At 38.2% G+C, this 23616-nt stretch overlaps 1 protein-coding gene across 1 annotated transcript in view; it reads left to right on the top strand.

Moving 5' to 3' along the window:
* The window catches only part of AP3B1 (adaptor related protein complex 3 subunit beta 1), a 284643-nt gene extending 270167 nt beyond the window's left edge, over positions 1 to 14476 (top strand). The window contains exons 26-27 of the mRNA XM_046000421.1: positions 1732 to 1870; positions 13768 to 14476. Coding sequence (XP_045856377.1) covers positions 1732 to 1870; positions 13768 to 13921 — 293 coding nt within the window. The 3' untranslated portion in view covers positions 13922 to 14476. The remainder of the gene's footprint in view (positions 1 to 1731; positions 1871 to 13767) is intronic.
* The last annotated feature ends 9140 nt before the right edge of the window (positions 14477 to 23616 follow it).

A 23616-nucleotide genomic window follows, 5' to 3' on the forward strand; every position in this document is an offset into this window, starting at 1 on the left:
AAGGCAGATTGAATGTGTGCCTTACTTGATAGGATGTTACTTTGCTTTATGCCAATACATTAGCTGACGATAATGAATCTTCTGTTCTGAAAAGCATGGTTTAGTTGATTTTTTAAATTTTACTTCAATGGAGCAGTACCTTGTCTTTTATAGACCAAGTTAGACAAACCATTAATGACAAGAGTGTTAAGGTTAAATATGAAGCAATGCATTCACTTCTCTGAGTGCTATCCATCTTTCCATTTACAGGAGCTTGACAAAAGTACTGGCTTTGTACAACATTTCCTTTAATTACATGCTGCGGGAAACAGGCTTTTAACATAAACATAGTTGCATTCATTTATTCAGCAGTTGCTCTTCAATAGAGCTTAATGGAGAAGGTTTAAATCCTAAATGAGTACACACATCTCTCAGCAGTGTTATGTCAGCAGCCACTATGCTTTACTTAAAAGCAGTGTTTGACTGCTTGTGCAGTTTTTAAAGCTTTTGCCTAATACTGAAGTTAAACAGTCTAAGACGGAACATAGTGTCCCCGAATTTGAAAGTGGTTCCTGCTCTTTGTTAAAAGCTTAGATAAAGTCTTTTTACAGTGTTGGGCTTTCTAAATTTTGTGCTGCTAATCATAGGGGTTCTTTTAAATTTCAGGTTGCATTTGCAGTAAATAACTAAATTAAATACATAGCCCTGAAGGTTCAGAGCCTTTTGGAAACATAAAATCAAATTTAACCATTTTTATAAATTTGGTAAACTACTCTGCACATATAAAATGTCTCAAAAGATTATCATTTCTACTAGATACCATTAGATGTTGATGACTTATATCACCAGTCCAGGTAGATGGCATTTATTATAATTATTCTGGGTTTTTTAACCTCGCTACTAAATTTCAATTATTTGTTCCAAGGGTTTGGCATGTTACTGAATTTGTTCACTGAACATTTTTACGTGAAATTTTGATATTAATGGCATGTTCTGTGTTAACTGTATGGTTTTTGTTCATGATTTTGCTTAACTTTGTTTTTTTCTTAAATATTTCTTTAAAATGTCTCTGGAATTTCCAGATTTTCTAGATTTTCCATTCACATTTTTTCCTTTGTTTCCAAATGTTTTGCTTCAGAAATTTCAGTTGGTGTTTTCATAATTAACAGTATATTTCTGTTCACTAGGCAAATGCTATAATATTTAGGTATGAATATAATATAGCTACTTAGATACTTGTGCATTTTTTAGAACCCCATAACAGTTCAGTGACTTTCAGTCATGGCTAAGATAACTTTGATCCATCAGTTGAGGCCATTCATCAGGTAATGTTGCTCATTATTTCAGCTCACTTTGATTTGTTCTTAGGCAACATTTCGCAAGAGAGATCTCTGAATGAAAACGAGAGGGGAAAAACGCGTAAAAGCATACATAGTTGACATAATCCAAATGAGTATATTTTAAAGGGACTGAAATTGAATAGAATCTTTGAAATTTTTATTTTATAATGTTGAAAATCCGATTCATTAAGAGTTATGTTCCACTGCATTTTTACATGTTTCCTACGCAGTAAGGATTTTAAAAATTTTATAACATTTGCAGTTATTTTAATTCTATGATAATTATCTTGAAATTATATTCTGGAATGGGTTTTTTTTTTAAGTTTTTAAATTTTGGCTATGAACGTGAAATCGTTTTAATGTAATTTTCCTAAAGAGATTAGTAAAAGGGAGCCTTCTTTTGCTCTTACAGGAATGCTAACAGGAATGAATGAAACATCTACTGTAATCATTGCTGCACCACAGAATTTCACTCCCTCGGTGATCCTTCAGAAGGTTGTAAATGTAGCCAACGTAGGTGTAGTCCCTTCTGGCCAAGATAATATACACAGGTAGGTTCACCAACATGTGATGTGGAGATAACTTGTATGTATATATATAATTTTCACTTCATAAATATATAATTTTCACGTCATATTTTTCCTTCAAAACAGTAACCCTGAAACCTGAATGTGCCCCCCCCTTTGTTTCTGATGAGATATTTGATTGATTGGTTTGTGTTATGGCTCTCTTCCCTATTTATGCAATCCTTAGTACACTGGGATGGACTGTCCTGAAGGTCATTGTACTTGTAATTTATAATAGCTTGGTGATTTGTAAAGGTACTGTTTGTGAGCTGTGGTTAAGAATTTATTCTATTTCACCAGTCAGTGGATTTCCAGGAAGAGCTGTTTTATAAAGCAGTGCAGTTGGACTTTTTTACTTGAAATGGAGGAAGTTTGGGTACCATATACAGAGTTGCTTTTCACAGCAGTCCCTTGAGTAATAAGGAGCTACTAGAACACCAGCATAGGGCCAAATGCAGCTTCTGTTTCTTAGACCAGCTATATCTTCACCACGGAGCATTTAAGTATGAGATTCAAGTCATTTGTCCTTAAAGGTAGCAGAGAATGTGATTGTTATGGTTGCCCTCTTTGTGATCTATGTGTGCCAGTAGTTTGAAATGAAAGTAAAGACAAAAATGATCCCCTTAAACAAACATGCGGTTATTACTTAGTCCTATGTGAGCTTAAAGGAATTCATTAATTCCACCTTTAATTCCTCTGCCACCCCACTGCCAGTAGCATATGTCTGCCTTTATCCATGTATATGGAAAATGAATTTAAAATAAAAAAGAATGCCTTCAGACCTTTAAAAAATGTTTTTGAGAAAAAATTATTTTGGGTGGGTACCTGGCTGGCTCAGCTGATAGAGCATGGAGCTCTTGATCTCAGGGTTGTAAGTTTGAGCCCTACATTGGATGTAGAGATTACTTAAAAATAAAATCTTAAAAAGTTTTTTTCAACTTACTACAGGGGTAAGAGAAACCCCCTTATAAAGAGTGTTTTAGATTTATCTAAGATCAGAGTTTTAGATTTAGCTCTGCCGTTACTGGGCTTGGTAATTTGAGACAAGTTATAACTTCTTATGGACTTTAAGATCTTCATCTCTTTAGGAAGGGGTGACAAGGAAAAGAGGGGGTATTGAAATGAAAGTCTGTCTTAATCTGTGGAAGAACATTGATCTTGGCCTCAGAGGAGCTGAGTTCAAGTGTTGATCTGTTGTTATTTGTAGTTGCCTAACATCATCTACTAATTGGGACAGAATGAAAACTGCATGTGCCAATCAAAAAACAAATTTACCCTATTTTGGGGGGGGTGTTTATTTTTAGAGAAACGTCCTTCGTTAAGTTGCAGTTTAAGAGCTCTGATGCTTCTATTTCCTAATTTCTGGCAGCCCTATCTATCTCATATAGGGTGATGATAAAATAATAAAATGGGTATTAGGTCATCATGCTGGTACCACCATGCAGATATAACTTATCAGTTACTATTGTTCAGTAGGGGAAAAAGTGAACAGAAGGCTTTTCAATGAAAATATTTTGGTTCTGAGTTTCCTCTTTTAATTGTTTTCTGCTTTAAATACTACTTCTTACTTTCCGGGGTGATTTTCTCTAGCAGAAATTCTTTGTTTTATTTACGGATACTTTGAATTATTGAAATTCCTAAAACACTAAAATATCCAACTATAACTTTTAGCTTATACAGTCTGAAATTTTACCTGATGCATCTAGTATCCAGCAATACTTCAGTCCTGTTTTAATATATCCTTCTGTAATGTACAGAAAGACATATAGTAACCCTTATTTATGGTGGAACTTCTGATTTATTTTTTGTTTTGTTTTATATGTGGGTTAACTTTTCTGAAAGCAATGGCAGCTTTCCATATTTTTATTTCTTAGAAGAAAACAGCCAAATTACCTTCTCAAAGCCAACTCAAAAGCTGCCTTCTTATTGGGAAATAGACTAAGAAAGACACTTAGCACAATTCTTATTAGTCCATCGTTTGCCTGTAACTTGTCTTGGTGGTTTAGAACTTAATATCTGTTCAAGTGATTAAATTATTTTCAGTTCTTAATGATCTGTACTAATTCAGGGGAGACACGCAACTAAGAACTGTTTATATTTGGCTTTGGAATGCAGAGATTGCCTCCAGACTTAATGTTGATGGTCCTCATACATATCTGCAATGTCTTGACACTTCTCTGATCCAGCTGTATGATTGGCTCTGTAACTTGGGGGAGCAGCCCAAGTTACTACTGAGTCAAAAGTGAAAAAACATGCCTATCTATAATTAGGATTAAGTTGTGCTGTCTTAATGTGCCTCACAAGTCTCATTAGATATAATTGAAAATGTTTGCATTTGCTCTCACACTTAAAGTATGGTTGTGTTAATGTTCTAAATTTCAGAAAGCTTCCAGGTAATAAACACCTGGAGTTACTTGGATTTTTCATAGAGAAATTGTTAAAAATTATCAACCTGCATATGTAACAGTTTTTTGCCATTCTTCTATATTCAGTAACAAAACAGAAATGAACAATTGTTAGTAAAATCTGTGCCAGTGCCTTCCTTAATGTCATTTAAAATGAAATGGTAATTACTTTTTATATTATAATAACAGAAATGAACACTTTATCCCTTCATTGAGTTGTATTCATGTTGTTATGTGTAGTGTTTGGTATTGTATTATCCTCCAGAATTAATGAATTTATATATCTAAACTTACGTTACTTAATTGCCAATAACAAAACTGAAATCCCTGTGAGCTTTTCGAATGACTCCTTTATTATTCTGTGACAGTTGCTTTTTAAGTTTATGAAGACCAGAACCAAAGCCATTCTTTTTTTTTTTTTAAGATTTTATTTATTTGATAGAGATCACAAGTAGGCAGAGAGACAGACAGAGGCAGAGAAGGGGAAGCAGGGAGCCTGATTCAGGGCTCGATCCCAGGACCCTGGGATCATGACCTGAGTCGAAGGCAGAGGCTTAACCCACTGAGCCACTCAGGTGCCCCCAAAGCCATTCTTGTATTTATTAATGGTAATTGATTTCAGATTACTTAAAAAACAAAAACAAAACAAGTGTGGAAAGCATTTTGGATGTTAGTATTTTAAGATTGGAAATTTCAGTATGGTAAATTATTCTTGCCTGGCCCGTGTTCTACTTAATTTTTCAGGATCTTTTATTTCTGAGAGGACTTTTCAATAAGCATCAGAGTATTCTTTCTGACCATTCTATGAATAAAGTTTCCATTGTCTTGATTTTGGAATAATTTATTCCCACTGCTCTTAAAATTTAAATAGTTTTTACATTAAATGCCAAGTTAAAAAAAGAATTAATATAAGAATTATTTGAGGAAAAGGGAATCATTAATATGCAGAAGTGTGTAACAGCGTAAAGTAGACATTTTAATTGAATACATAGCAGAAAATGGTTCCTACATATCAACAGAGAATGGCCTCCATTAAGAAAAAGTCAATTAGGGGCACCTGGGTGGCTCAGTGGGTTGGGCCGCTGCCTTCGGCTCAGGTCATGATCTTGGGGTCCTGGGATCGAGTCCCGCATCGGGCTCTCTGCTCAGCAGGGAGCCTGCTTCCCTCTCTCTCTCTGCCTGCCTCTCTGCCTACTTGTGATCTGTGTCTGTCAAATAAATAAATAAAATCTTTAAAAAAAAAAAAAAAGAAAAAGTCAATTAAAGGAGCACAAGTTTTATGGAATTCATTTTAAAAAACAGGAGCATTTCTTATGTTATTATATGATCAGTAGGAAACTGTGTATCTATTGTTAGATGATATGACATTTAGTTTTTATTTTCTAAATGAGCAGTAGTCTCAGAAAGCCAACCATTAAACTATTGAGATACAACTTTATTTTCATTTCTCTGGTACTTGCTTGGTGATTGAAAAAGCTGCTTTTTGAGAACAAAACCATCCCATTGAGATCTACAGAGTTATGATCATTATGGCAACCTGCTATTTTCTAGATTACAGTTACCACATGATAAGGGGTAATACAGAAAGAAGAATTTAAATAAAGTCATCAAAAAAGCCTTTATTAACCATGGAGCTGAACATCTCCATGTCCTGTGTTAGATATTCACATTAAAACATGTGAGATTCTATGCATTGTAAAAGTCTTAAAGCATATTATTTAAGACAGGACTAATAAATTAATATATAAATAAAGTATAGGGGCGCCTGGGTGGCTCAGTGGGTTAAAGCCTCTGCCTTCGGCTCAGGTCATGATCTCAGGGTCCTGGGATCGAGCCCCGCATCGGGCTCTCTGCTCAGCAGGGAGCCTGTTTCCCTCTCTCTCTCTCTACCTGCCTCTCTGCCTACTTGTGATCTCTGTCTGTCAAATAAATAAATAAAATCTTTTAAAAAAATAAATAAATAAATAAAGTATATACAAAGGGCATAGTGAACAGTAGTAAGCCAGTATATGAATGGACTGTAAAGAGAAAATGTTAATATTCAGTGTGTTTAGGAGAAGAGAATTAGAGAGACTAGCAATGGGAATCTTAGGTACATTCAGAGCCAGGAAAAATTTCCTGTGTTCCTCTGAGAAAGAAATCAAGTAAGGGTTTATGACTGATGTTTGTACTCAACAATGTAGAAACCGTGGTGCATTTTCTTTTATTACATTGCTTGTCCTCTCATAAAGGTACTAATATATAGTGAGCAAAAAGCAGAAGGCTAAAAATCTGTAGTTCCAAAATCTTTAAGGCTTTTCTGTACAAAAGAAACCTGTGGAGGTTATGTAAAACTGGGACCTACACTGGAGGACCCAGATTTGGTACATCTGGGGTATGGCTCAGGAGTCTGCATTGTAGCCAGTGGTCTAAGCAGTTCTAAGGCCAGTAATGTTCCAGAGTTTACAGTTTGAGGCTGCCTTGTATTATCAAGAGTTAATGACAGCTACATGACACTTGTTAAAGTGTATATTTTCCTGTTTTTGCATTTCCTTTTTATAGATTAAGAGATTCTAATGGAGGAGATGTTCAATTCTCTCTTGTTTCTTATCGCCATGCCGTTGTGCTCCAGCAACGGTGTATTGTTAATTATTAGTGTATTGTAGTCCTGTCTGTGAAACGGTCTGAGGCCGCAAGTAGAAGTTTGTCTTTCAGCAGTCCCAACCATTTCACATTTAACCCAGTTTCTGGAATTTTGACATTCAGTAACAGTGGTGTTGTTAAAAAGAGTTGTCATACTACCTACTCATCTTGCTCTTTCATGAACAGCAAATTGACCCTGTGAGGGGAAAATGTGATAATTTGAGTGAAAATGGAAAACCTTGTCTCTGCCATGATTCTGTTTTAGCTCTTAGCTTATTCAATAAGGCCCAAGACAGTTGTTGTTGTTGTTGTTGTTTTTAAGATTTTATTTATTTGACAGAGAGAGAGACACAGCAAGAGAGGGAACACAAGCAGGGGGAGTGGGAGAGGGAGAAGCAGGCTTCCCGCTGAGCAGAGAGGCTCCATCCCAGGACCCTGGGATCACCACCTGAGCCGAAGGCAGACGCTTAACGACTGAGCCACCCAGGCGCCCCCCCCAAAACAGTGTTTTTTTTTGTTAACTTGTATTCAATACTTGCAGTCCTTTCCCCACCCCATGTGTTTGGATCTTGTTTACTGTATCACTTCTTGAATTTGCAAACTTTGAATATGTGCAACTTATGAATAATTAGCCTTAAGAGAATGAACGTTGTTTTACTATTGTTACTTAGGTCCTTAAGTATTAGGAAAATCTGGTACTGTGGCTAGAATAGTGTATCCATAGCAACCTGGCAGTCAACTTTTTAATTTGCCAACATACCTAAACACAGTTTATTTGTTTCAGGTTTAAAATCAATAATCTTTTTATTTAATTGAAGTACATGTAAAGAACAACTTGTTTCATTTCTAGGCCTTCAGCTCATCCAGTGAATCACTGATATGATATACATGTTTAGTGGTTATTAATAGGAGAAATACTGGTATATACTACCATTTCCATCATAAGATGTCTATGCTTTGCAAGTCCATTCACTATTTTTTGAAGGCTTGTGACAGGTTTTCTTGGTGCTAGGGTTACAAACATGAATGGCATAGGTACTTCTTGTTGGGGTCTTTGATATTTCCCTTTCTTCTGTTCTTAGGTTACTCAACCTTTGGGCTGTTGTTTTTGTTTGTTGTTTTATTTATTTTTACCTAGTAACTGTGAAATATTTAAATACCAGGTAATTCTGAAAGACCATAATAGAAAACAAGTGTCTTGGTGCCCTAATTTTATAAGCCCTGATACTATAGTAACCATACATCAGCTGTCTTTAAAAAAAAATTTTTTTTTTTTGTAAACAGTTGTTAGTATAGAGATATCAGGCTTTGGTCTTTTGTCCTGTGTAACAAATTTGGAATCTAAAAGGGGGCCAAAGATTTGTGGAAATCAGGTCTTTCTCAGGTTGGAGATTGTCCACTAGAGGGCAGCACTGCTTTCTTATCTGCTGCTTTGATCTCTGCAAGCTCTGTGAGCAGCATTTCATTGAAAAACAAATGTGGACCTCAGCTAATTTTTACATGGAAAGCATATTTTGATATTTCAGAAATCACCAAAACTACACAGCTGATTTTGCTTTAAAGCATTCTTTATTTAAGTTTTCTTTAATTCCACCATTTGTGAGGTAATACTCTAAAGCAACAGTTTTACTAATAGGAATATATATAACTGTTTTCATGTAGAAATGAAAGAGAGGTATTCTTGATGATTTTCTTTCCGGGTTGATAATTTCATAAGGAATAAAAGATAATGGGGTAAGGATTTATGTGTTTTACTATTTGCCCATCCCATCCCACCCCCACCAAATAGACAAACCAAAAATGCTTTGGAATAACTGGAGCATTTCATGTCTTCTTTGAGAAAGCACACTTAGAGATATATTTAGCTTTCCTTTATAAAGAAAGAGAATGCATCATTGACAAGATAGTATGGAGAATCATTTTTTTATACCATGTTTAAAGACTAGAACAGAATACAGAGAATCCTAAGTTATGATGGTAGCTTTTTTTTTTTTTTAACTCTTTTCATCAGATTGTCAAAGGAAGATACTATACTATAATATTGCTGGCTAATTTTTTTTAATGATAGGAAAAAATACATTGCTTTGGATAAATTCCCTAAACTTGAATCACATGTAATTTTTTCCCTCAGTATTAATTCTCTTAGGTAATGGGCTAAACTTTAAAATACAATTTTGTAGTCAAAAAAATAGAATTTTTTTACAACTTACAAGTTCTCTGTTTAAAATGTTCTGTATTAACTCAACATAATATGGACTTATCATTTTAAGTTTTTTGGAAAACAATGCTCCAAATCATCAGGCTTTGGTATTTGATGTTAGGATGCTTATTCAAACCAGTATTTCTTATATATAATGATTGTGCGACTTCATTACACATTTGTCAACTTTGAACTAATTATTTTTATACAGCTAGGGCAGGGCACTGCATCTTGTGATCGTCTTTCTTACTAATAGGATCCTGTCTGCTTCAGCAGGCAGTAATTGAAGGCTTCATGTACAGAGTAGGGGGAAAAAAAAAGTTTTAGCCTGAGTGGGCCATTGTCATAGCTTCTGGTAACCAGTAGAACAGAAAACACGAGAAAATTGAACTCAGAATAGAAAAATCAGAAACCAGGAAGACTACCCAAGAGAAGAAAAAGCATGTCGTAGAGATATTGCACTAAATGTAGCAAATATGATTCTATTTAAAAATTTTTATGTTGTGAGTACCGTGGAGATTGATGCTATCTCTCAGATAAATACTTTTTAATTCATGTTGTCCTGTTAACATTGAAGTTGTTCAAACAATTGAGTTATAGAATTTTTTTCCTTCTGAGAAAAACATTTATGGTCCAGAGCCAGCTTCTCATAAATCTAATAAAAAGTATGGTTTAAGTGCATGTGGGAATAAGGTCATGTATTATAGATAATAAATTTATACAAATTTGTTGTTATTTGAGCTTTTTTCATAATTCTCTCAGTAGTTAAGATAAATTAACTTTTTTAGAAAAGTGGTATCTTCATTTAGGTTTGGCAAGCAGCTTATTTTGTCTTTTTCTTTAATCCTAAGAATTCTTACAAGCTTCAAAGATTAAATGTCAATTTCTAGAGATAATAGACAAAAAGACATGTAATGAAATGAAATACAGATATATCTAAACAGTTTTACCTTTTCAATTGGTGATTACAAACAGCGAGTGCTTCGTGGTGGAATGAAAATGAAAAATAATGAAAAATACCTAGATGGTATCCTTTTAATAACATGGAGCCCATCATACATAGGCAATACATCTTTAACTGTCATCCTCTTATTTGTTCTCATTTGTGGTGGTACTGGTGTTCGAGGTTGGTTGGCCTCCCAGAAGCCCCTCCCTGTGTTACAGCTCCATTAGGAAGGTTTTATATTTTTCATTGCCGGTGTGTCTTTTGAGGGGATGGGAGGTGGGGGATATTTACAATTTTTTTAAATCTTTAAGGTCAGAAATGAAGTTGTTACAACAAAGCACCAAGTCAAGTTGCTTTAAATTCCATAATGGTGCAAATTTAAGTACACAGTTTTGAAGGGAAAAATCTTCCCTCTTCAAGTTTTTGGAACAATAATAGATTATATGCATATTAGGTAAATAAGAAAACCTTAATTTATCAGTGCATTTTGCATATTTGAGAATGTGTATAATCCAGAATCAGAATACTTGGGTTCAAATTCCTGCTCAACCATTCACTAGCTATGTGCCCATGAGCAGGTTTCTCAACTTCTGTGGGCCTCAGTTCCCTCATCTATACTGTGATTCGCCTTGCAGAATCAAATGAGTGCCCTCTACACAAAGCACTTAATAAATGGCAGCTGTGGTTATAAGTACGGTGATCCAAAAACTTCACATGCCTTCTGAAAAAGTTTGGTCACAGTGTTCTTCTTTGTTTGAGGTCAAGTACGGAGGTTCTGATTCAGTCATTAAATTTAGCATAGAAGTGTTTGACCAAGGCTGTCTTTATAATCAATGTTTCTTATGTCTGAAAGCTAGCTGTGTGTTGTTTATTAACTGGTACTCTTTCCCTAACACTCTTTCAGTGGATTTTTAAAGCATAGCCTGTTCGGGCATTAAATGATGAAGAAATTTTGGGTGGTGGCTTTGCTTTTCATGGACCAAAACAAACCAGTTGTACTCATGCTGTGTTCCAATTAAATACATCCTTTTTCAACTGTGAAATGAGAATGTCAGAACATCTGATCTTCTAGTCTTCTGCTTTAAAACATTGCTTCCACCATTTGTGCCCACTAGAACAGAGACCTAGTTAAAAGGCAGTAGCTTTTTCACCACCTAACAGATTTTACTGCTAGGACAATTTGCTTAGCATGTTACCACTGTAGTGTCAGCAAAGACCTCTTTTTCTTTCAGACCTCAGTTCTTACAGTATTGAGAGTTTTGTGGTAATAGGATTTCAAAAAACATGTACAAGAGACTAATTTTAATCTATGTAAACATACTGACGTCAAAATTGACATTTGTCTCTGCTGAATTTATATTATTGTACCATCGACTCTAAGTTTTTAATAGAAAAGAGATAAAATGTGCCTTGGGGCTGTACAACCCTGAAATTCAAGTGCTTTTGTGTCCCTATTCAGACATAATCTCCTTCTCTGCAGTCCCAAGGCACAAGTGTTAAGTAAATAAAGGGACTAATAAGACTATTGTTTACATAATTATAACTCTGTCAGACATAGGGAACTCTGTTGAAATATGTGTTAAATGAAGATTTGATGATGACCAGATCTGTGGGGGGAAAAGTTACATAAATGAGTAGGACAGAAGAGCCACCTAGTATCATTTGGTTTAACAGACAGACAAGGTTTAACAGAAATACAGAAACAGGATTCTCCTATGAACAGAAGAACCTCAAAAATGTGGACAAAAGAAATGCATAAACTTGTAAGGGGTGTTAGGAAAGACTGACCTTTGAGGGCTGGTGATCTTTATGTTTTCTAAAAGATGGAATTAGGTACGCAGTTCCTTATGTCTTGTGTGGACATCTGAAGAGCACACAGATGTGTATAGTATGAGAACTTAGAAATCTCTTTAAAAACACTGGTATGATTTCTCTTCTTAAACTGGTCACTTACACTTGCTTCCCTCAAGTAGAAAAACTGCTCTGTCGGACTCCTTCCCAGTCTTCAGTGTGTTTGGAGAGAGCAGCTTTCCATGTTTGCAGGAAACACAAGAATAAATGACTAGGAAGTCTTCTAACGTACTTTATGAACAGCCCACCAGCTGACATTTTAAGATGCAACCTAAAATTGTTGATAATATGTTCAATTATGTAAAATTAGTGTATTTGTTTTGCTTTTGAGTCATTATTCTGATTATTGTTGGGAAACTGATTTTCATGATTCTGTTTAGGTCAAAAATGGCTTGTTAGGTTTTGAAAAAAAAGACTCGAATGTGTTATAAGATCTTGATGTCATTTTTTTAAAACTCAAAAAAGAAATTACTTTTCATTTAAAGAGAATCTGTTTCCTGCTTAAGTGGCTAATATTTTAATTAAGTTGGGAGTGAAGTTTTTCTGAGTGTCTCCTGATAAACTCCCTCTTTTATGTTGATGGTAATTAAACAGATCCCTGAGGATACCACGGGCTCTGCGCAGGGCCCATGCTAATTGTCAGACATGAGACACTGACCAGTTGGTTTGCTCTTGAATAGTCCGCAGCGTGCTGTCAGCGCGGCAGTTTTATTTTTATGTATTGTGAGCTGTTGTCAGGGCTAACTGGGTGCCATTGTGGCTGAAGATGTTGCGCAAATTGAGGCAGATGGCTCAGATTCAGACACGTGTCATACAGAAAGGGGAAAGGGGATTGGCCCTGCAAAGTGGGGTCACAGCAGGTCACAGACCTGCTCTACACTTGTTAGTGTTTTCAAAAGCTCATGTGCGGCAACTTTGTTTTTCTCCAGTCATCCCTGCAATCAAACCCCCTCCCCCCCCCCCCACCAAAATGCATGGAACATGCTCCATGTGGAAAATGGAGGCCTAGGAGGGTACCGTCCTCTTCCTTCACGTCTCTGGGGCTCAACTGTGCATGCAGAATGAATTAGCAGGATTGACAGAAGTTCATTGTGCCTCCAACGGCTTTTCAGTCAATTGCAGTGCTTAAAAGGCTAGTTTTGCTTTTAATTCCATGTAATTAGTAGATTCTTCATGTCTTGGAATTTAGTAATGGAGCCTTAGACCTCAAGTTTCCTCTATTCTAAAGCAAAAAGAAGTATCTAACGTCCTGAACATTAAAAAAAAATCTAAAAAGAGGGACTGTGGTGTTATACCTGGCTGTCATGTGATTTTGTTCCATGTCATCATCAACATTAGAGATTGAATTTGAATATTTTAACATGCGTGCGTGAATTTTTGAAATGATATGAGTTTTATAATGTCCATAAAATTACCTAACTTCTTGCATAATCATTTTCACATATGAGGAATTAAAATTTCAAGCTCGTAGCTTTTCTTAATATCTTAAAAATAAAAATACAGTAGTTTATTTTAAATGGCCCTATGCGTGGTGAAATATTAAATATCAAATGAATGACTCCCAAATACATATTAATGGAGAATTATTCACATATATCTGTTGTCCAAACTAATTAGTAAAATAGACTTCCTCTTCTCGTTCTGTTGTAACAGTGCACTAAAATTACCTGCCTGTGGTAAGCATGGTGCTGGGCAGTTTATTGATTTTTCAGAAGAATGCTTGGCTTTGGGTTTTTGGCAGTAGGGAACCTGTAAGAAATTACTGAGAAAAAAATTATTTTAAACCTATTTGAATCTGTGTTGTCTCCTTTCCCCATCCCCCTCCCATGATAAAAGTCCTCTCTTTTTTTTCCTTCAGGTTTGCTGCTAAAACTGTGCACAGTGGGTCGTTGATGCTCGTCACAGTGGAGCTGAAGGAAGGCTCTACAGCCCAGCTTATCATCAACACTGAGAGAACCGTGATCGGTTCTGTTCTGCTGCGGGAGCTGAAGCCTGTCCTGTCCCAGGGGTAACCTGCTTACATCTGGACTTCAGAATCTGGCACAGAACAAAAGTGCCTGGCATCCACTACTGCTGCCTTTCATTTATAATAATAGCCCTTCCATCTGGCAGTGGGGGAAGAATACACTCTTGACATTCTTGTCTCCTGCTTTAGAATGCTAGTGTGTATCTATCATGTATGCAATACTTTCCCCCTTTTCGCTTTGCTAACCAAAGAACATATATTTTACTGTCAGTTTTCTCAACTCATGAATCCATGTGGCATTTTCTCTGTCCTGCTACTTCTTCTGGGCTTCTCCTCGTCCTTCTTTTTTTTCACAACGATGGACAGGAATTGGGTATTTTAAGTTCATTGGAAATCACCCTCCCTCCCAGTGTAAACAAAAATTAGCCTAGAAATAGTCTAAACGGCCTCTCAGCTTGATATCTGAAAATTGAGGTAGCATACTTTTTAGAATTAAATACAAAAACAAGATCTCTACAAAATTTTGTTCTACGAATTTCCTGGTATTGTAATTGGTTATTGACAACACTTGTCGTGAAATCGTCTCTGAATAATAAACTAGCATATGAATAACATGTGTCTTTGCATTTTTAATGAGGAACTGTGTGTAATCCCAAAGTTCATAGGCTGATATTTCTTTATTTTAAAGTAAAAGGTTTGAGTGTTATATTCTGCAAGGAAGAAATCAATGGGGGTTAGTAAAAAAAAACCATTTTCAAACTCAGGTAGGCTTTCTAATTGTGTTATAGAGTAGTTAACTCCAAGAAAAAAAGTTGGTATATTTAGTAACAACAACAAAAATCATCATGTTGTGAAGTAAAACGTCTCTTTCTGTGCAATCTTGATTAGTAGAGATCAGATTATAGGGTGTATTACACCTGCTGAATAAATTCTTTTTATCTCATTGTTCCTTTACAAATGCTGATGCCCAACTTAGATGGACAGAAACACCTTTGGAAACTAACCAGTATAAACCTCATTGTAGAAATTTTAAAAACCAGTTACTTAATCATCATATTCGCCCTTTTGCCCAGAGTAGTTATTTTGGTTGCTGACTTAGACAAGTCACTGTTTCTAGTAAGATTGTTCTATGACCAGGAAACTGTCTTTTATGCCTTTTTAAAACCAGTTGAAATTTTATTTACCTTTCTGATATAAGGTAATATAGAGTATATGCTAGTCAGTTCCCTTTCTGTAAAGCCTCATAACGATTTTTTTAAAAAGTAAAAGGAGAATATACATTGGTGGAAATGCTGTATAACATATATAAAAAGAAAAAAAATTCTTGGAAAATACATATTGAGAAGAATAAAACAGACCTGAAAAATTAAATTTTGAAGCTCGTGAGCTGGAGAGAGCAAACAAGACGGTTAAATTGTCTTGCTCTGGGAATACAGCAGTTAATCTGGGTGAGGAGATGTAGAACTGTAGGAGTGAGGTGTCCGACCTCTCCCTGGAGCCTTAGAGCCCTGGCACTGCCGACAGCCAGGAGCAGCTGGTTGGCATATCCATTATTAATCCTGTTTCTTGGGGCTTGCTTCACAACTTGGGATTCCTCAGTCAACAACTTTGGGAAATGTTATAAGGAGTTTGACAAGCTAGATACCTGTTTTCTGAAAAACATATTTACGCTTAATGCATCAAAGCAGAGGGGAGATGTATGTTGTGGTGTAGGTAGGTTTTTGTTTTCCTTAAATGAGGGCACTTCTCTGTGAAAACAGGTTACTCAAAGGTACGTATTGGGAAACTAAGGAAATTTCAGTAGAACTTTATTTTTGAAGAAGATCGATTTTGATAGCTAACTTTTAGGGATTTAAAATCTATATATTTATATAGAGATTTTATATATATATCTGTATATCTATATAAAGTCAATAATATAGTATGCTAACCATTGAAGCCATCGTAACATCAGTAGCTTGATATCATTAAAATAGTTTTCATATAAGTGAAACTGGAAAAATGACCAAAATCCCAAGTTTAAGATTTGGGGGTGGGGAGGATGGGTGTCTTCCTTTTTTGGTACAATGTTTCAGAGTTCCTTACTTCATTATTTCCTTTACCTTTATCATAATCCATGATTATCTCTAAATTGTTCCATTGAGTCGAGTTAGTCAATGTTGAATTCTTAATTCTAGCTGTATTTTTTCATTTTAATGTCCACTTAATGGGACATTTTATATACACCAATCTTGAAGAATGGCTCTCATAGTATATTTCAGACTGAGCCTCGTTTTTGGTATCACATTGCCTCATTTCGGTATCTCTCAATACATTTGCTTTATTTATTACAAGAAAAGGAGAATGTTTTTATTCTGAAAAGACTATAGTAATGAACTTAGCAAATTAAAATACTTCATACTTGCCCTTCCCAGGAACTATTTGCAAACATTTGAATAACTTTATGATAGTGTATGAGAAGTTTGCCCTTGTAATCTATGCTTCATGTTAAGATAGATACTACATTAGAGGAGACAAGCTCCAGAATGATAACATAAAGAGAGGTTTTAGAAAGCAAAATTTAGCTAGCTAGGGGAAAACCTAAGCTTTTTACCTTCTTTGTTTCCTCTCTCTAATCTCTCTAATGTTAAACGAGAATTGTTTAAACAGGGAACAGGTCTCTTTTCCCATAGTGGGGGGGGGGGGGGCGGGGGAGGGCCTTATGTTATAGTGCAAAATTAACAAAGCATTACTATTTTCTTCTTTTTAAAGACTGTATCCATGGTGAGAAGTAAAGAACTGTAGTAACCATTGTCGGGTATAGTAAAATAGGATATACTCTCTACCCTCAACAAACCACAATCCATTTGGCAATAAATGAAGAAATGGCAGTGTGGACTTTGCTAAGTCAGTGAGCCCTGGTTTGCAAACAAACTTCACTTACATGCTAATACAGTACCACCTCCTTCCCCACCCCCATTCACTTTCTGGTTGAGTCCAGTAGTTTTAAGTAAACTATCAGCTCCTGGAGTCTTGCTGAACCCATCTCTTCACCTCCACCTCCCCTGTCCTCACACAGGTGACCTGACCAACCCGACCAGCCACTAGGTGCACACTTCTATTGTTCTTCCATCAGTTGGAGGTTGCTTAATTGAAAGGCATTTACTTTCTGACCATATACTTGCTTTTTTTTTTTTATCCTTTTCCTTACCTGCCTTCCAACTTGACCAGTTACCTCAAGAAGAGTTTCCATGATCACTTTCACTCTCTTCTTGAGATTTTAGAGGAACCAAAAAAAAAAAAAAGTCTAAGATGGTGTTATACTCCTAGATGAATAGAAATTGTGTTTAATAGAAAAGCATGCCCTTAAATGGACCAGAAGTTTGTTCCTGGATCTTCACAGTCTCCATCTCCTTTCTTTATATGACTTACCGACAAATAGCATTCAACACACTAAATGAAGGCTTTACTCTATCTTGGTAACTTTCATACAACTTTTCAACTGCGCTATGGAGTAAGCACTATTTTAAGACCTGACCTGGTAAGTTAACTAGCATTTGAAATCATTTTTGAATAAAAACATTTTATATTTCTCATGATCACTTGACCAACAAACTTGGAACGTAGCTGTTTGAAGGCTGGAGTTGTTTCTGAAAAGAGTTGTGAAGCAGTTGTGGGACTGTCCGATCATGCCAGTAAGAGCTATTGGATTTAGGGGGAAGAAGTGTTCCCTGGGTTAGAGAGATCTGAAAAGGTTCTACCGAGGCAATACAGATAGGTCCTAAAAGTTGGTAGTCATTTAGAAGAGAAAAGATTTCCTAGGAATGGAAGAAGGAAGAATAGATTGTTTTCAGCTGAAGCTGTCTCTTAGAATATACCTTTGTACAGAGATGAACATTACCCACACATCACTTTGTGCCCCCATTTCTCCCTCCTGCCCTCCCAGGCTGTCTCCCTGACGTCATCCCCCTGGTCTACAGCTCAGGGGCTGTGGTAGGTCAGAGGAGAAGCGAATATTTGCCATACCATGGGTGGGGCCGCACTGCCCTTGGAAACTGGAGACAGGAAAAAGAACGTTGGGAACCAGTGAACTAGGTAGAGATCAGGAGAAATAGGCTTTATTGGTTCTACTTTCCCATTTGTAAGCCAATGTTAGATACTTCCTTGGGGATTTTAGTTATTTCCTATGCTTTTTTTTTTTTTTAAAGATTTTATTTATTTATTTGACAGAGAGAGAGATCACAAGTAGGCAGAGAGGCAGGCAGAGAGAGAGGAGGAAGCAGGCTTCCTGCAGAGCAGAGAGCCCGATGTGGGGCTCGATCCCAGGACCCTGAGATCATGACCTGAGCTGAAGGCAGCGGCTTAATCCACTGAGCCACCCAGGCTTTTTAATTATTTCCAGATTCTAAAATAAGTCTTTTTGGACTTCAAAGTAGCTAAAGAATATGAAACTGCATTGGTATCTATTTACTGGTTAAGTGATTGTGGGTGGAAGTGATGCTTAATTTTCTCCCCCTCCTGTCTGTCTGTCTCTGGAGCCAAATTGATGTACATAGTCACTTGTATATGTAATTTCTGGTCACTTCAGTAAATGTGTACACTGAAGACCCAAACCCTTCAGAACTCAAACATGGAATTTTTACAACAGACGCAAACGTGTCTTTAATGACCTTCTAAGACACTGCTTTCTTATCTACAACCTTGAGCGCCAGAGACACCAAAAATAAGGCTGAAGTGTAGAAGAATTTTTTTATGTCATCTCCATGCCCATTGTGGGGCTCGAATTCACAACCCTGAGATCGAGAGTCTCATGTTCCACTGGCTGAGCCAGCCAGGTGCTCCAGTGTAGAAGAAGAATCTCAAATCTAGAGATGTTTAGAAAGCCTAACCAGTAGATCTTTCTGCCACTGGGCTCATGCATGTAAACCCTTGAAGACTGCAGATGCTGCAAGTGTGCTTGGAGAGAACAGGGAAGCCTCACCTTGCCCATATCCTTATTACCTGGCCTGGGAGGTGTTGCCAAGGGTGGAGTTTCATAATGTGAGAGGGAGGGACGGAAGAAAGATAAGCTCTCAACATGTAGCTCAACCAAGTTTCTGGATTTGTTCCTCCTAGAAGAGCATCTTCTCACCCAAGTAAGAACCAACTTGGGGGAGATTTTGTTCTTAAAGCATCTCAATGAATGTGAGGATTGTTTTACATTAGTGTCAACCATCTCCACGGATAACAGTAAGGAATTGTTAAGACCATGGCCTACAGAAAGAAAAATACTAAATTTTGCCTTTGCAAAGTAGCAAAAAGGGTTGTATAAAGACAGGTTCCTCAGCCCATATTGAAACGCCCCATTTCTAATGAGTTCATTGTTACATGCTTGTTCTCTTTGTTAGTAAACTGTGTAAAGTCAGGAATGACATCGAAGAGTGAGCCATGAACCGAAACACATTGCCTAGGGGAAGTTAATGCAGACTTTGGGGGAGACCAAATCCCCTCCCAACTTTAGGTTCGATTTTTGGCTGCAAAAATAAAACCATCCTCAGAGGGCCATTTAACCAGGGGACATTGCCTTCCTCAGACTTACACCCGGGACAGAGTTCACAACTTGCTAATAAATCTTGACTCCTCCTCCAAAGCTCCATGGTGACAGACCTCCAAGGGGTAAGAAGTCGCCAACACCCGAGGGCACTCTCACCCCAGAGTCTCCATTTTGCTCAGGCCTCCTCAAAACCACGGGGCCTAAATAAAAATATTTTGTAAACAAAGTTATGGGCAGCTCAGTTTTCTAATTGAAAGTAATTATGATTTCTGAGCTGTGGTGTAATTACCTAAAAAAAATGTTATTTGATGATTAAGATTCTGGAGTGAATTGTGTTCTTTGGGCTCTTGCACCGTTCCTCCATCAGGGACTTGGTTTCAGCGGTGTGCAGCTGCTGGAGTTGATTTACAGTGCCGCGGCTGTGGCTGGTCATAAATAAATCCTCTTATATAGTTGTTATGAACACCTGTTAGATCATCTGTCAGCAAAGTGCTGTTCACATTTATCATGGCGCGGTAGTTATTTTACCTCAATCCATTTCCAACTGACTCAGCCTCCATCGCCGGGTTACTATTACCACACCATAATCGCTCGTTCCCACTCCATGTTACAACTTGCAGATAAAAGATTTCACTACTTGGCCAAATTTCATAAATAAAGGAGCAGTTCAGTGCAGTAAAAGTTTATTTTTGTCGTCATTTGTCACCCCATTATTCTATAAATCAAATGGAATAGCGCTATTGCCAGCTCAGGCGTTGCTGTCAGCCTTAGGCATGGAAATGGTCCGTTTCTTCCTTTTAGATGAGATGACATGTCTTGCAGACTTAACTGGCTTATGGCTTTGTTTCACCCATTTTATTTTATTACACCTCCAGAAAAAAAAAAAAAAAAGTCCTTGGGGAACAGAAAGACTTACAGAGTGAAATGGAAACAGAAAACACAGCCCAGCACACTGCTTAGCTCAGTGATCTGCGTTCCCCCCATCCGATCCTCAGGAATTGACCACCAGCCCCTCACACTGAGTCCTTGACTGAGGATGCTTTTCATAAACTTCTGAGGGCGTTGTAGTCTCTATTTTGGAAAGGCCATTCCAATGTGGAGTTACAGTGAGCTACCTGATGTATGTCTTCAGAGTTCCTCCCGATGTGACAGGCTTTATGCAAAGACAGAACAAGAACTGGTTTCTTTTCTAAAATGCATTGTAATGGCTCGGAGGCTTTGAGAGGGAATGGTTATCCCCGGGGAGCGTCTTACCCCTTGGAGGTCTGTCAGCCATGGAGATTTGGAGGAAGAGTCAAGATTTATTAGCAAGCTGTGAACATTGTCTCGGGCGTAAGTCTGAGGAAGGCAATGTCCCCTGGTTAAACGGAAGAGGACAGAAAAAGCTGAAGGGATGGGGTAATAGAAAAGGGTTTATAGTTGATATTATACTTCCGAGTTGGTTCTAATTCAACTTACATTCTTCATAGTCATTATGTAGCTCATAAATTCAATAAAGTGTTTTACTGTTACTATAAAAATGACAGGAGGGGGGTTTTATGTTGTAAGTTTCTTTAGTTGCTCTTCCTGTTTTATGTTGAAGTTCTGAGGCCATTATGTCATTAAACTCTTTGGAGTCTGAAGGGCTCAGGCCCCTCCATTTCTTGCCTTTTGCACACTTGGCCATGTCAGCCCAGGCTGGGTCAGGCCACCAGACTCTTGGAGCCAACCGTGGTGGTGCGGGGAGAGCAGGGGGCTTTGCAGCTGTTATTTCATGAGCAGTAGCTTCATTCCATCATGATGTCTAATAAGGAGCCGAATGGCCTGAGGTTTGTGGGGTGAGGGGCAGTGCAGCCTTAGGGCGACACCTGGAGGGGCTCTAGAAATTTGGAAGAAAGAGTCTAATCAGAAGAATTCGCTGAATGGGGTGTAAGTAGGACCTCATGGACCCAGAAACTCTTCCCCTGCGTCAAGATTGGCCTGGGCACTAGACTCTGCTTACTTGTTAACCTTTGCATAGCTCTAAGTCCTTGATGAAGTTCTAAGCCAATACAGAGCCAGAATCTTAACTGGGATGGTTTGAAAGGGAAGATCACTCTCTTCTGGCTCCTCTCTTTGATTCCAGAGGAAGCAAAGGGCACTTCTGCTCTAGGAAACTTTGCTTTCTCCAGATGTTTGTTTTGAAAAAAATATCCACATGAAAACAGCAACTACTAATTCTCTGGCCAGAGTGCATCAAGGCCTTAATCTAAAGCCTCCCATCCATCCAGCTGTCTGGCATTTGCTATTATAGGGCACCAACAGAGAAATGAGGCTGTGGCTTTATCACTGCACCCTGGGTGACAACTTGATTTTCTGCTTTCACCGCAGGCAGCAGCAGCCCAACATGATGGGGCTGTTAATTTGTGCATTTCATGGTGTCTGTCAGGGGGGCTGGGAGAGGAGGGTTTCAGGGGGAAGGGAATGGAGCATGTCCCAGCCGCGGAAGCACCTGTCTGCATTGACGGCACAGAGCACTTCTTATTAGCGCGCAGGTCTCTAAATGCAGCCCAGGGATGACAGCCTGGCATCCCAGCACCCACACACTGTGACAGGAGCCGGCAGCCGGTCCCATTGTTTGCCCTTGATGAGCATGTCATTAATGGAAATGGAAGAAAGTGAGGGCCACATCAGTATTCAAATAGCCTCTATTCTCTCTGCCATTCACCCGGCTGGCTCAGCCTGCCACAGATTTCCTTCTGCAAGCTCCTCTTAGACTTTTTTTTTTGGTAACAGATTTATTCCCATTGCATACAAATCCTTTCCATGTTGTTCCTGGTTTCTTCCAATCCTGTGTTTACACCCACCTCTTTAGGCTGGATTTAGCTAGATCAAAGGAGATTTGGGCTCTTGTATATTGCAAAGGTCTAATTAGCAAGTGCATGCTCTTTACAGCCAAGAAAATGCGCGTTGCTACTCCTGGAACCTATTTCCTGTGCCTCCTGAATCCTGCTTCTTCTCTGGGGGGATGGTGGCTGTTCTGGCCACCACTGTCAGAAATATCTGATAGAGCTGGCTAGCACAGAATACAGAGACTCTGATTTCTTCAAGAATGGCTGGCATGGAAAACAATAGTTCCCTTTCTCAAGCTTAGCAAATTAAAGAGAAAGCAAAGAAAGTGCCCAGTAGTGTACTTGGGAGGGAAAGAACTGTGTATGCACAGGATTATTTACAGCCAAGTGGAGAGTGACTAGATCCTAAATACATGTTTCCGTCCCTCACACCCTGTGTTGGTCTGTTTGCTTAATAATGTAATTAGTGCTCAGAGGGAGAATATTGACGCTGCTGCTAGCAGCCATTGCTCTTCTGCACGCTTCAAACCCAGTCCTGCTGCCCACCTGGCTTCCGCTTTGCCTAGTTTGGTGGCTTCAGCCATGCACTTACAGACCCTCACTCCTGCCCTCACACCCCTCGGAGACCCTCTAACATAAGCCCAACTCCACATTCCCACTCCCCCCCTGCCACCCCCTGCAACACTGTCTTGGTTTGCCAGGCTCATATCCTCCACATTCAGATGGAATGTTCTTAGATGAAGGCAGCAATGAAAGACCACCTCTGATTTCTCTCTGACCTTTTAGTAAGGAAAGGTCAGAAGAACTGCTTGCGGTGCATTTCCCTAGCAATGTCCCTCATCTGGTATTAATCTGTCAGTGAGTACGGCCCTGACTCCCTAAGACACCACCCATCTTCCAGACCAGTCTTGCCGGAGGCTGAAAATGGAGCAAACGTGCCATTGCGAGTGCCCAGAAGGAGAACTCGGGGCTAGTTCCACAGCAATGCACTGTCCTCTGCCTACGTCTGCAGACGAACAAAGCACTTCTGACCTCGGCACACTCTTTTCTTCCTGAAACACAGAAACTCTTTGAAAGAAAGAGCCATCTTTATTCCAACACTGCTGTCTCCTAATACAGGTGCCGAGGGGTCTGGGTCAGAGTGGACTTCCATAGAATTGTTCCTATCTTGTATCACGGCACCTTGATGGTTCTGGGGCATCCAGAACAGATTTTCTCAGGTGTTTACTGGACAACCTACAGAATCCCCCAGGCCTTCCCCAGTAGAAGCCCAGAGGGGTGATTATGCTTTAAAAAGCGAAGTCGTAAATTGGGCTTTTTCTACTCACTTGCTTTGTAGCTGAGGGAATCCACAGAGGGCAATTTAAAAGAAAAAGAAACAGGCTGAGAAAAAAAAATTGCAATACTCTAGCCTTAGTG

This window comes from Meles meles, chromosome 3 (genome assembly GCF_922984935.1).
Source record: "Meles meles chromosome 3, mMelMel3.1 paternal haplotype, whole genome shotgun sequence".
NCBI classification, from domain to species: domain Eukaryota; kingdom Metazoa; phylum Chordata; class Mammalia; order Carnivora; family Mustelidae; genus Meles; species Meles meles.